General features: G+C 45.9%; 1 protein-coding gene across 2 annotated transcripts in view; it reads right to left on the reverse strand.

The window, feature by feature from the left end:
* KIF5A (kinesin family member 5A) overlaps window positions 1–13146 on the reverse strand; it is a 45597-nt gene that overhangs the window by 5686 nt on the left and 26765 nt on the right. Inside the window, exons 16-24 of one of the 2 annotated variants that reach the window (XM_016193371.2) lie at window positions 10952–11140; window positions 10308–10425; window positions 9895–9959; window positions 9672–9781; window positions 8310–8411; window positions 4740–4800; window positions 4457–4528; window positions 4227–4331; window positions 3062–3082 (exon numbers count right to left, since the gene is read on the reverse strand). In XM_016193371.2, coding sequence (XP_016048857.1) covers window positions 3062–3082; window positions 4227–4331; window positions 4457–4528; window positions 4740–4800; window positions 8310–8411; window positions 9672–9781; window positions 9895–9959; window positions 10308–10425; window positions 10952–11140 — 843 coding nt within the window. The remainder of the gene's footprint in view (window positions 1–3061; window positions 3083–4226; window positions 4332–4456; window positions 4529–4739; window positions 4801–8309; window positions 8412–9671; window positions 9782–9894; window positions 9960–10307; window positions 10426–10951; window positions 11141–13146) is intronic. The other variant, XM_007534948.3, reaches the window with a different exon arrangement.

A 13146-nucleotide genomic window follows, 5' to 3' on the forward strand; every position in this document is an offset into this window, starting at 1 on the left:
CTGAGGCAGGCTGGTGAGTACCATGCTATGAGTAGACTTAGCAGAAGCAGGGGCTTCAGTGGAAGAAAGAGAAATAGCTTGTGGTTTCCTGGCATGTGCTATGATGTGGATAAGTCTGGAAGATATTATACCAAATGAAGTAAATCAGACACAAAAGGGGAAAGACTGGGAGTTGGGTGGTAGTGTAGCGGGTTAAGTACAGGTGGCACAAAATGCAAGGACAAGGGTAAGGGTCCCAGTTTGAGCCCCCGGCTCCCCACCTGCAGGGGAGTCGCTTCACAAACAGTGAAGCAGGTCTGTAGGTGTCTTTCTCTTCTCCTCTCTGTCTTTTCCTCCTCTCTCCATTTCTCTGTCCTATCCAATAACGACACCAACAATAAAACAACAAGGGCAACAAAAGGGAATAAATAAATAAATAAATGGGGAAAGACTATATGGTCCCATTTCTATGAAGGATTTAGAGGAGTCAAGATCTTAAAGCTAGAAAGTTAGATGCGGGAGTCGGGCGGTAGCACAATGGGTTAAGTGCACATGGCGCAAAGCACAAGGACCGATGTAAGGATCCCGGTTTGAGCCCCCAGCTCCCCACCTGCAGGGGAGTCATTTCACAGGCGGTGAAGCAGGTCTGCAGGTGTCTATCTTTCTCTCCCCCTCTCTGTCTTCCCCTCCTCTCTCCATTTCTCTCTGCCCTTTCTAACAGAGATAACATCAATAACAACAATAATAATAAGAACCACCACAATAAAACAACAAGGGCAACAAAAGGGAGGAAAGGAAGGAAGGAAGGAAGGAAGGAAGGAAGGAAGGAAGGAAGGAAGAAAGAGAAAGAAAGAAAAATGCTAGTTGCCAGAGACTGGAGAGAAAGGGAGTGAGGAGTTGTTTAATGGGCACTTTGACAAAAAAAAAAGTTATGGGGAAATCTAGGAGGCAGTGTAATAGCATGAATTTCTGAGTTCAGCCCCTGGGCATCACATGTGCCAGGATAATGTTCTGGTTCTCTCTCAACTCTCTCATTAATTAATAAACCTTAAGCCTATTTTAAAAAAAAAGGTTATGAGGATAGACAGTGGTAATGGGACACAACACGATGAATATGTTGAAAATTACTGGCCCATACAACGTTTTTTAGAGGGTGAGAGACAGAGAGGGAGACAGAGACAGAGAAGGAAAGACACCACAGCACAGGCCCACCACTTACGAGCTTCCCCTTTGCATGGTGCTCACACTTGGCGAGGGGGGCTTGAACCCAAGCCCTTGCACACGGTAAAGTGTGCGCTCTTCCAGGTGAGCCAATGCCTGGCCCTGGCAGTAAATTTGATGTTATGTGTATTTTACTACAGCAAAAACATTAGGGTGAAGTGAAGCTGTATGATATGCATTTGACAGCAACCTGGCAATTGGTGCAGTCGATGAAGTGTTAAGACTTGTGAGCTATGGAGCTAGCACAGTGGATATGCAAAAAGACTTCCCTCTAGTTAAAAAAAAAGAAAAAGGAGGAGGAGGAGAAAGAAAGTCAGCAAAAGAAAGAGAAAGAAACGGGAGTCGGGCGGTGGCGCAGCGGGTTAAGCGCACGAGGCGCAAATCGCCAGGACCTGCGTAAGGATCCCGGTTCGAGCCCCCGGCTCCCCACCTGCAGGGGCGTCACTTCACAGGCGGTGAAGCAGGTCTGCAGGTGTCTGTCTTTCTCTCCCTCTCTCTGTCTTCCCCTCCTGTCTCCATTTCTCTCTGTCCTATCCAACAACAACGACATTAATAACCACAACAATGTTAAACAAGGGCAACAAAAAGGAAAATAAATAAATAATTAATAAAAAAAAGATACATTTAAAAAGAAAGAGAAAGAAACAAAGAAAAGAAAGGAGGGGCCAGGCAATGGTGCACCGGGTTAAGTGCTCACATCACAGTGAGCAAGGACCCAGGTTCAAGGCCCTGGTCCCCACCTGCAGGGGGAAAGCTTCCCAAGTGGTGAAGCAGGGCTGCAGGTGTCTCTCTGTCTCACTCCCTCTCTGTCTCCCCCCTTTCTCAATTTCTCTCTGTCTCTACCCAATAATAAAGACAAAAATAAAAAAAAGAAGTAAAGTTAGTTGAACCGGCAAGCATGATGTCCTAAATTTGATCCCCAGGAGGTCAATGGGAATATATTAGAGTGATGCTCTGGTTCTCCCTCTTTTTATCATAGTAAATAGATAAATCTTTTTTAAAAATAATACTATGTGGGCTTGGAAGATAGCATATACTATGCAAAAAAACTTTCATGCCTGGGGTCCTAGAGATATTCAGCCCCTGTAGCATAGCTATAGTTAAGCAGTGCTCTGGTGAAAAAGTACAATACCAATAAAATAAGATGTATTTGGGGCACCTGGTTAAGCACACACATTACAGTGCACAGGGACCCGGGTCCAAGCCCCTGATCCCCACCGGCAGGGGGAAAGCTTCACGAATGGTGAAGCAGGGCTCCAAGTGTCTCTCTGCCTCTCTCTCTCTCTCCCCCCCACCTATCTCAATGTCTCCCTGTCTCTATCAATAATAAATTAATTAATTTAAAAAGTTTAATTATATTAAAAATAAGATACATTTGCATAGACAAGGAAAATGAACACAAAGAAATTTTTTAAATGACAAAAAAAATTACACTGTTTCCTCCCTGCCCTTCAACTCTCTGTGCTCTCACACTATCTTTCTTACAATGAGCAAAGGGGAGAAGATGGTGGCAAAGCCCTCAGCAGGCCCAAAGGAAATACACAAATATTGCAGATGGTCACTGGGCTACAACTCTGGGCTATTCTTCATTATTATTATTAAGGAGGATGAGAGAAAGCAAGCAAGCCATACTATTTACTATTTATGCTGGGAATTATACTAAGAAGTTCTAGTTCATTGAAATATAAGTTAAAATGGAATGTGTTGGAGTCTAGGTGAGGGTTTATTTTATAACTCAGGCTACTGCACCTGTTTTCAAGACTGAGCTATTTGGCACTGGCGGAGCGTTCCTGCCCTGTATGTACCAAACATTTCCTGTCCCCACTCCTAGGACTATCCCTCCTGCCTCCTCACCCCATACCTTTGAAACCCAGTCCTCCACCTAAGGAGTCGCAGCAGCAAGGAGGGGACAGAGAGGCAGCAACTTAATACACAGGAGTTCTGCTGGAGGGAGAGGCAGTGGTGCACCCAGTAGAGTGCACATATTACCAAGTACAAGGATCCAATTTCAAGCCCCTGGTCCCCAACTGCAGAGAGGAAGTTTCACAAATGGTGAAGCAGTGCTGCAGGTGTCTTTCTCTTTCCCACTGTCTCCTTCTTCCCTCTCAATTTTGCTATCTCGCTATCAAAACGAAAGAACAACAACAAAAAAACGCTGAGAGGGAACAGTGGATTGGTCAGTCAGGCACCAAGCTCCAGTGATAACCCTGGTAGCAGTTTTTAAAAAGGAGTTTGGGGGCTGGGGAGACAGCATAATGGTTATATAAATGACACCTGAGGCTCCGAGCTCCCAGGTTCAATCCCCAGCACCACCATAAACCAGAGCTGAGCAGTGTTCTGGTAGAGTAAAAAAAAAAAGTAGTTTTGGTGGAGTTCTCTCCATGAAAGAGAGCCCAATTTAATTCTGTGGCTTCTGATTTCACTGATTCCTATCTCTAGCTAAAGTCTCTTTAATATCCCTCCATGGGTGGCTAGCCCATGTCTTAGAAACTTCTATTTCGGGCTGGGGGGGGGGGGGCACCAGGTGGTGGTACATCTGGTTAAGTGCACATAGTTCTATGTGCAAAGACCCAGGTTCAAGCCCCTGTTCCCACATGCATTGGGGATGCTTCACAAGCAGTGAAGCAGGTCTGCAGGTGTCTCTCTCTGTCCCTCTCTGTCTACCCCCTCCCCTCTCAATTTCTCTGTCATATCAAATAAAGTGAAAAAAAATTTTTTTTTCTATTTCAACCTCTCCTTTCAACAATAGGGGCTGGAGGGAATTCCACTTTGAGCAGAGGCAGGCTAGGAGTTTTGCAAAGGGAATAGAATATTCATTCCCTTGGAAGGAACACTAAGGGAATGAAATATTCCAGGCATGAAACAAAGCACAAGGTAAAATGTGCAATAAAGAAGGATTCTGTAAGAAAAGGAAAATGTACGGGAACATGCAGATAGATTTTCCTAAATCCAAAGAAGCCCTGAGGTTTGGTTATTCTGGGCACCTGGCCCCAGAAATTCCCTCCCCCTGTCCCCCCTGCTCTCACCTGTTTGTGAACCTTTGTAAGCTGTTCCAAGTTGTTCTCAAGAAAGGAAATCTTCTGCTTTTGGGAGTGAATCCCCCCACTGTCCTCGGGCTCCATTTCTGCACTCTGATTGGAGACAGAGGCAAAGATGTGATTATCCAAAGTCCAGAAAGACCCCACCCAGAAGACTAGGCCAGGCCAACCCATCAGAGAAAGCTGACACCAAGAGAGGACTTGGGGTTGGCACTCACTTTCTTGACTCGAGTCGTGACGTCTTGAACGAACAGCTTGCGAAGGTTGTGGAGGGTCTGGAGTTCACGGGCCTGGAAAGATTGATGACAAATTGAGGTTGACCAGGTCAACCGTCACCCTTCAGAGTTACTAGATAGTTGTCAAGAGAGCTACTTGTCCTTAGGAAAAGTTGTATCAGTCTGATTTTGAAGAGGCAGGAGGAAGGTGGATAGGAAGAAAGTGAGGGAAGAAACAGAACCCCCTCTTCCACCTGTCTCCTTGCAGCAGCAGGAAATCACTCACCACTGTCTCCTCCAGACCCTTGAGGTCCTGCTTGGACTGCTCGTGTCGCTCGTACAGAAATCTGGAAAAAAGAGGGAGGCAGAAGAGTGTCCCTCAGGACTCTCCTTCCCACTTGTCTCTCATCCATCCCTTCTCCTGTGTTATTTATTCATTCATTTTTTTTCTCTTGATTTTTTTTTTTCCTCCAGGGTTATTGCTGGGCTCAGTGCCTGCACCATGAATCCACCGCTCCTGGAGGCCATTTTTCCCCCTTTTTGTTGCCCTAGTTGTTGCAGCCTCGTTGCGGTTATTATTGCCATTGTTGACGTTGCTTTGTTGTTGGATAGGACAGAGAGAAATGGAGAGAGGAGGGGAAGACAGAGAGAGAGGGGAGAGAAAGATAGACACCTGCAGACCTGCTTCACCGCCTGTGAAGCGACTCCCCTGCAGGTGGGGAGCCGGGGGCTCGAACCGGGATCCTTACGCCGGTCCCTGCGCATTGCGCCACGTGTGCTTAACCCACTGCGCCACCGCCCGACCCCCTTATTCATTCATTTTTACCACCTGAATTATTACTGAGATTTAGGACCTGTAGAACCCTGCCATTCCTGGTAGCCATTTTTTAAAAATAGATAGATAGAAGGGAGTTAGGCTGTAGCACAGCGGTTAGGCGCAGGTGGCGCAAAGCGCAAGGACCAGAGTAAGGATCCCGGTTTGAGCCCTCGCTCCCCACCTGCAGGGGAGTCACTTCACAAGCTGTGAAGCAGCTCTGCAGGTGTCTTTCACTCCCCCTCTCTGTCTTCCCCTCATTTCTCTCTGTCCTATTCAACAACGATGACAATAATAATAACTACAACAATAAAACAACAAGGGCAACAAGAGAATAAATAAATATAAAAAAATAGACAGATAGATAGGGAGTCTGTGAGAAGTTATGGCACCTGCAGCAGTGCTCCACCCCACCCCCACCCCCACACAATCAGGTGGAAACAAGGGTCCTCAAGCATGAAGATGTGAACAGTCTTCTGTGTGAGGTGCTACTTAGCCCCTCACCTAATATATATGTATCTATATAGTTGTTCTTTTTTCTAAATTGCCACCAGGGTTATCACTGGAGCTACTCAGTACCAGCTCTATAAATCCACCGTTCCTGGTACCCTTTTTTTTTCTTTTTCTTTCTTCTTCTTTTTTTCTTTTTCTTTCTCTCAATTTTTTTTTATCAGAGTACTGCTTAGCTCTGGCTTATGGTGGTGCGGGGGACTGAACCTGGGACTTTGGAGCTTCGGGCATGAGAGTCTCTGCATAACCATTATGCTATCTACCCTCCGCCCCATTTTTTTTCTTTTTATTTTATTGAATAAGGCACAGAGAAACTGAGAGGGGAGGGAGAGATAAAGGGGGAGAGAGAAAGACAGACATCAGCAGATCTGCTTCACTTCTCTGAGCAGGGGCTTGGTAATATGTGTGTTTAATCAGGTGTGCCACCACCCACCCCATTTTATAATTTATTATATCTGTTACTTATACTTACTGCACAGAAAATTAAGAAAGGGAAAATTAATAAGAGAGTGGAAAGACAGCATAACAGTCATGCAAAAACCAAAAGCTTTCATGCCCGAGGTTCTGAGGTCCCTGGCACTACCATAAGGCAGAGCTGAGCAATGCTCTTTTTTTTTTTTTTTTTTTTTTTTGCTTCCAGGGTTACCACTGAGGCTTGGTGCCTGCACTAGGAATCTATTGCTCCTGGAGGCCCATTTATTTATTTTTCTTTCATTTTTGTTGTTTTTGTTATTGTTGTTTCTATTCTTATTGTTGTTGTTGAATAGGACAGAGAGAAATGGAGAGAGGAGAGGAAGACAGAGAGGGGGAGAGAAAGACAACTGCAGACCTGCTTCACCACTTGTGAAGTGACCCCTATAGGTGGGGAGCCAGGGGCTCGAACCAAGATCCTTATGCCAGTCCTTGAGCTTCACACCATGTGCACTTAACCCAGTGCACTACCGCCCAGCCCCCAGTGCTCTGGTTTAAATAAATTTATATATATATTTTACCAGAGCACTGCTCAGCTCTGGCTTGTTGTGGTATGGGGGACTGAACCTAGGACTTCAGAGCCTCAGGCATGAAAGTCTCTTTGCTTAACTATTATACTGTCTACCCCCACCATAAATAAAATTTTAAAAAGATAAGCAAGGTGTTAGCGCAGCAGGTTAAGCGCAGGTGGCACAAAGCACAAGACTGGCGTAAGGCTCCCGGTTCGAGCCTTTGGCTCTCTACCTGCAGGGGGTTCGTTTCACAGGCGGTGAAGCAGGTCTGCAGGTGTCTACCTTTCTCTCCCCCTATCTGTCTCTCCCTCCTCTCTCCATTTCTCTTTGTCCCATGAAACAACGATGCCAATAACAACAACAATAACTACAACAATTACAAAAACAGTAATAACTACAACAGTAAAATAACAAGGGCAAGAAAAGGGAATAAATAAATATTAAAAAACAAATAAATACAAAAATTTTTTTAAAAAGATAAGACAATTTTTAAAAGCCCACGATTATACTGCTTACCAACAAAACTCACATTCTGGTGTCTCTTTGCTGTTTTCCTACATCTGTATATTCCATATATATTTAATAAGCTCATATCATTTCATACTGTTTTCTTTCTTTTTAATATTTTATTTACTAATGAGAAGGATGGGAGGAAAGAGAGAAAGAACCAGGCATCACTTTGGTACATGTACTGCTGGGGATCAAACTCAGGACCTCCTGCTTGAGAGTCCAATGCTTTATCTACTGTGCCATCTCTTTTTCCTTCCTACCTTCTCTCCCTCCCTTCTTTTTTTTTCATAGAGTACTGCTCAGCTCTGGTTTATGGCAATGCTGGGAGACTGAACCTGGGAACCCAAAGCCTCAGGTATGAGAGTCATTTTGCATGGACATTATACTGGCTTCCTAGTCCTTCAAACTGTTTTCTTTTCTTTCTTTTTTAATATTTTTAAATTTATTTATTAATGAGGGCTAGGAGGAGGAGGAGAGAGAAAGAACCAGACATCACTCTTGTACATGTGCTGCTGCGGATCAAACTCAGAACCTTCATGCTCGAGAGTCTAACACTATCTACTGTGTCACCTCCTAGACCACTTCATACTGCTTTCTAACCTGCTTGTTACACTAGTTAGAACAGCAGGAATACTTGTCCAGTGAGAGTCTTTTTCTTTTTCCTTGCCCAGAACATTGCATCATTTTTTAAAAAAAGAATTAGAAAAATATTTTTTTATTCCCTTTTGTTGCCCTTGTTTTATTGTGGTGGTTCTTATTATTGTTGTTGTTATTGATGTTATCTCTGTTAGAAAGGGCAGAGAGAAATGGAGAGAGGAGGGGGAGACAGAGAGAGGGAGAGAAAGATAGACACCTGCAGACCTGCTTCACCACCTGTGAAGAGACTCCCCTGCAGGTGGAGAGCTGGGGGCTCAAACCGGGATCCTTCAGCCGGTCCTTATATTGTATCATTTTTAAACAAGCATTTGCTTTCTAAGGTCTCCATTGTCACATCAGTGGCAGGTCCTGCCACTACAGGGCTTGGGGCAGCAGGACTCACGTCAGCTCCTGGAGCTTGGTGCTCTTCTCCAGCTCTTCATTCTTCAGCTTCTCATAGTCAGCCTGCAGCTTCTCTAGCTCTAACTGCAGTTTCTGGTTCAGGCTGCAGAGGGTAAGGAGGCATTGAAGAGAACCAAAAGGTGTCAATGAGGGCCTGGAAGATAGCTCAGGAGGCAGAGTAAGCATACCCTTTAGCATACGTGAGGGCCCAGATTCAAGCCCTGTCTGCATGGTACAAGCACTGTAAATGATACCTGCTGTGGTATCTCTCCTCTCTCCCACTCTGTTTTTCTCAGCATGGAATTAAATGACAGAGAAGAGAGCATAATAATTAAGCAAAAGATTTTCATGTCTAAGGCTTTGAAATCCCAGATCCTACGCCACCATAAACCAGAACTGCATAGTGCTCTGGTTAAAAATAAATAAGTAAAAATAATAATAGTGGGAGTCAGGAGTTGGGCAGTAGCATAGCGGGTTAATCGCAGGTGGTGCAAAGCACAAGAACTGGCGTAAGGATCCTGGTTCGGGCCCCCGGCTCCCCACCTGCAGGGGAGTCACTTCACAGGCAGTGAAGCAGGTCTGCAGGTGTCTATCTTTCTCTCCCTCTGTCTGTCTTCCCTTCTTCTCTCCATTTCTCTGTCCTATCCAACAATGATGACATAAAAAAAAAAAAACAAGGGCAACAAAAGGGAAAATAAATAAATAAAAATAAGAATAGTTTGCTAGGAGCAGTGGAAGGTCATTTTAGGCATTTAAAAAGAAAAAAAAAAAGCAGTCTTTTGTACAATTTAGTATGTGTGAGGACCCAGGTTCAAGCCCCAGGTTCCGACCTGTAAAGGGAAAACTTCACAATTGGTAAAGCAGTGCTGCAGGTGTCTCTACTTCTGTTGTTCTCTTCCTTTCTATCTCTCTGTCTCCTCTTCTATCGGAAAATGAAAATGAAAGGGGAAAAAAAAAGGCAAACACAAAAAGAAAGGAAGGAAGGAAGAAAGAAAGAAAACTGCCAGTACAAATGGTGGACTCCTTGTGAGAAAAGTAAATAAATATTTCTAAAGATATCAGAAAAAAAAAAAAAAGACAGACCAGGTCCTGAAACATGTTTCTTCTTATACTGCCAGGAGCAGTGGATTCATAATGCCGGCACCAAGCCCCAGCAATAACCCTGGTGACAGTAAAAATACCTAATCGCAAGCTGAACTATCTAATCCCAAGCTCCTAGAGGACAGGGACTCATCTTGATTCCTAGTATTTACTGGGGTCAGGCTGCAAAGCCACAACATTGTTAAGGGGACAGAAGTTAGAGAAGCAGACTGGGGCCCACAAGGGAGCAGGAGTGGGCACTGGGGCTGCCGGGCATTCTCACTCTTTGAGCTCGTCAATAGTCTTCTGCTTCTCGTTGATCTCATCCCGGAGCCGGGCCAGCTGCCGGTGGTGTGCCTCCCGGTGGCTCTCCATCTGCAGCTCCAGGGCCTTCTGCAAACAAGCCCACCCCAAGCGTGAAGCTAGACTCCCAGAGACCAGATTAGCAGCACCTGCACAGCTCTGCCTGGCCCCCACTACCTCCCTGCCCACTTGTCCCCCTTTACCTTCACTTCATCTGCATCCTGTGTGTCTGGTTCCTTGTCCTTCAGGGCTACTTCATGCACAGTTTCTGAGGGGGCAGAGGAGACAGTTGGAAGTACACCTGCCTCATCTAGAAAGGACTTCTTGTTATGGCCAGAGGTCTAGGCAGAGTAGGGAGTATCTACCCACAGTGGGACCACAGGGACATTCTTCTGGGATAGGACAGTCCAATGGGACATCGCAGTGACAGAGAGATCCAGAGGGTTATGGTGTGCATGAGTGAAGGCAGTGAAACAAAGCTTGCTGGTGGCATCTAAGTGTGTTGTCAGGTGCTTTCGTCTCCTGTCTGGGGCTTCCCCTCTCTGTGTCCTCAGATTTGTGTCCTGAGAGCTCAGATTTGGGAGGTGAGTGGGTTGGAGGTTTGAGAAGGACTCACCCTGGGCCTGGAGCTTGGCTAGCTCATCACTCAGGGAGTCATAGGACTCTTCCAGGTGCCGCTTCTTGAGCTCCACGCTCTGCATGTACTCTGTGAGTGAGCGGATCTTGGCCTCATGCTGGTGGGGAAGGAATGGTGACAGGAAGAAGACAGAAGGACAAAGAACCTAAGTGCAAGCAGCACTTATCTCCATGACCTCCAGCTCTCCTCCTGGGTCCTCCCTTCCCTCCTAAATGAGTATGCAGGATCAGGGGCTTTATTTGGTGCTGGAGATTCATGCCTACATGATTCCGCTGCTCCCAGTGGACTCCTTCACACCCCTCCCCTTTTCTAACTTTAGATACAGTGAGTGAGAGAGAAAAAGAGACACCATAGTGTCTCTGCCTAGTACCATGCAAAGTCTTCACACCATGGTGCTGGGGGCTCAAACCTGGACCCTTGTACATGGTAGACTGTGCACTCCACTAGGTGAACCATCTTCTGGCCCCTCCTTTGGACCCTTTAGAGAGCAATTATCCCCCCCAAAATATCCACTTCAAGGGTCTGGACCTTTCCTTACTACTCCAAACTCTTCTGTCCTTAATTTCAGCTGGCCTTAGGCCTAAGACATAAATGTGGGTGCCATCCTCCTCCCCAGCACCCACCTGGGAGATGAGGAGCTGGCAGGATGACAGCTCACGGCCGGTCACTTCCATCTTGCGATGACATTCCACCTGCAGGTTCTCCAGCTGCCGGCACCGCTTGACCACAGACTTGACTTCAGACTTGATCTTGCTGATATAGAGTCGGGCCACAGTGAACTCCTCCTCAATGGCCCCACTGATCTCCACTGGCTGTGGGTGTGCAGGAGGGAAGAGGCACTTGTGTTTACTCCCCTCCATTTGGCATATCTCTGCAGCCCTGGCCCCTCCCCACCGCCACACACACTGGGGTGTGGGTAGATAGGCATTTCTTTTTTTTTTTTTTAATTTTTTTTAACTTTATTTATTTGTTATTGGGTAGAGACAGAGAGAAATTGAGAGAGAAGGGGGAGATAGAGAGGAAGAGAGACAGAGAGACACTTGCAGGCCTGTTTCACCACCTATGAAGTGATTCCCCTGCAGGTGGGGAGCCGGGGGCTTGAACCGGAATCCTGACCAGTCCTTGCACTTTGCGTCACGTGCACATAACCCGCTGCGCTACTGCCCGACTCCCAATGGGCATTTCTTAAACAAGTGGAATGACTCTACCACCTGGCCTTTCATGCAAGACTCCTCTGTCTGCACTGAAAGATTCAACTCCAACAGTTGCTCTCTTCCATCTTATAAAGCAATATGATTTGTTTTCTTTTTTCCAGGGGCTCAAACCTGGGCACATTGTAGCATATGCATTTAACCAGGTGTCGCACCACCTGGCCCTTTCCCTCTTGATTTCTTTTTTTTTAAATTATTTCCTTATTGGGGAATTAATGTTTTACATTCAACAGTAAATACAATAGTTTGTACATGCATAACATTCTCCAGTTTCCCATATAACAATACAGCCCCCACTAGGTCCTCTGTCATCCTTCTTGGACCTATATTCTCCCCACCCACACACCCCCACCCCACAGTCTTTTACTTTGGTGAGATACACCAATTCCACAATATGATTCTTAAAAATATTTACTTATTTATTCCCTTTTGTTGCCCTTGTTTTATTGTTGTAGTTATTGATGTCATCGTTGTTGGCTAGGACAGAGAGAAATGGAGAGAGGAAGGGAAGACAGAGAAGGGAAGAGAAAGATAGACACCTGCAGACCTGCTTTACCACTTGTGAAGTGACTCTCTTGCAGGTGGGGAGCCGGGGGCTCGAACTGGATCCTTACGCCCGTCCTTGCACTTTGCGCTACGTGCGCTTAACCTGCTGTGCTACCGCCCAACTCCCGCAATGTGATTTTCTTTATAAGAAAATAAGCAAGACTGGAGGCTGGGTGGCGGCACACCAGGTTGAGCACACACATTACAGGGCTCAAGCACCCAGTTCTCATCTGTGAGGGGGAAGTTTCATAAAGGGTGAAGTAGTGTTGTAGGTGTCGCTCTCTCTCCCTATCTCCCTGTTCCCTCTCGATTTCTGTCTCTATCCAAGATAAAATTAATTAAAACACACACACATATATAAATAAAATAAAATAAAATGATCAAGACTGGATGAAAAAGCTATGGGATGGGAGCTGGGCAGTAGCACAGCGGGTTAAGCACACATGGTACAGAGCACAAGGGCCGGTGTAAGGATCCTGGTTCAAGCCCCCGGCTCCCCACCTGCAGGAGGTCACTTCTCAAGCGGTGAAGCAGGTCTGCAGGTGTCTATCTTTCTCTCCTCTCTGTCTTCCCCTCCTCTCTTGATTTCTCTCTGTCCTATCCAACAACAACAGCTATGACAACAATAACAACTATCACAAGCCCAAAAACAAGGGCAACAAAATGGGAAAAATGGCCTCCAGGAGCAGTGGATTCATAGTATAGGCACTAAGCCCCAGCGATAACCCTGGAGACACACACACACAAAAGCTATGGGATATGATGGGGGAGATGGTAGTATGGTTATGCAAAGAGACTCTCATGCCAGAGACTCCAAAGTTCAAGACCTGGGTTTGAGCCCCCACTCCCCAGGTGCAGTGCTTCTCAAGTGGTGCAGTAGGTCTTCAGGTGTCTATCTATACTCTCTATTCCTCTCCTCCTCTCTATCTCCCCTTCCCCTCTCAATTTCTGTCTGTCCTATTCAAAAATAAAAAGGTAAATAAATAATATGGGGAACGAAAAAATGGCTGCTGGGAGCAGTGGATTCATAGTGTTTGCACCAAGCTCCAGTGATTAACCCT

Source organism: Erinaceus europaeus, chromosome 7 (assembly GCF_950295315.1).
Source record: "Erinaceus europaeus chromosome 7, mEriEur2.1, whole genome shotgun sequence".
NCBI classification, from domain to species: domain Eukaryota; kingdom Metazoa; phylum Chordata; class Mammalia; order Eulipotyphla; family Erinaceidae; genus Erinaceus; species Erinaceus europaeus.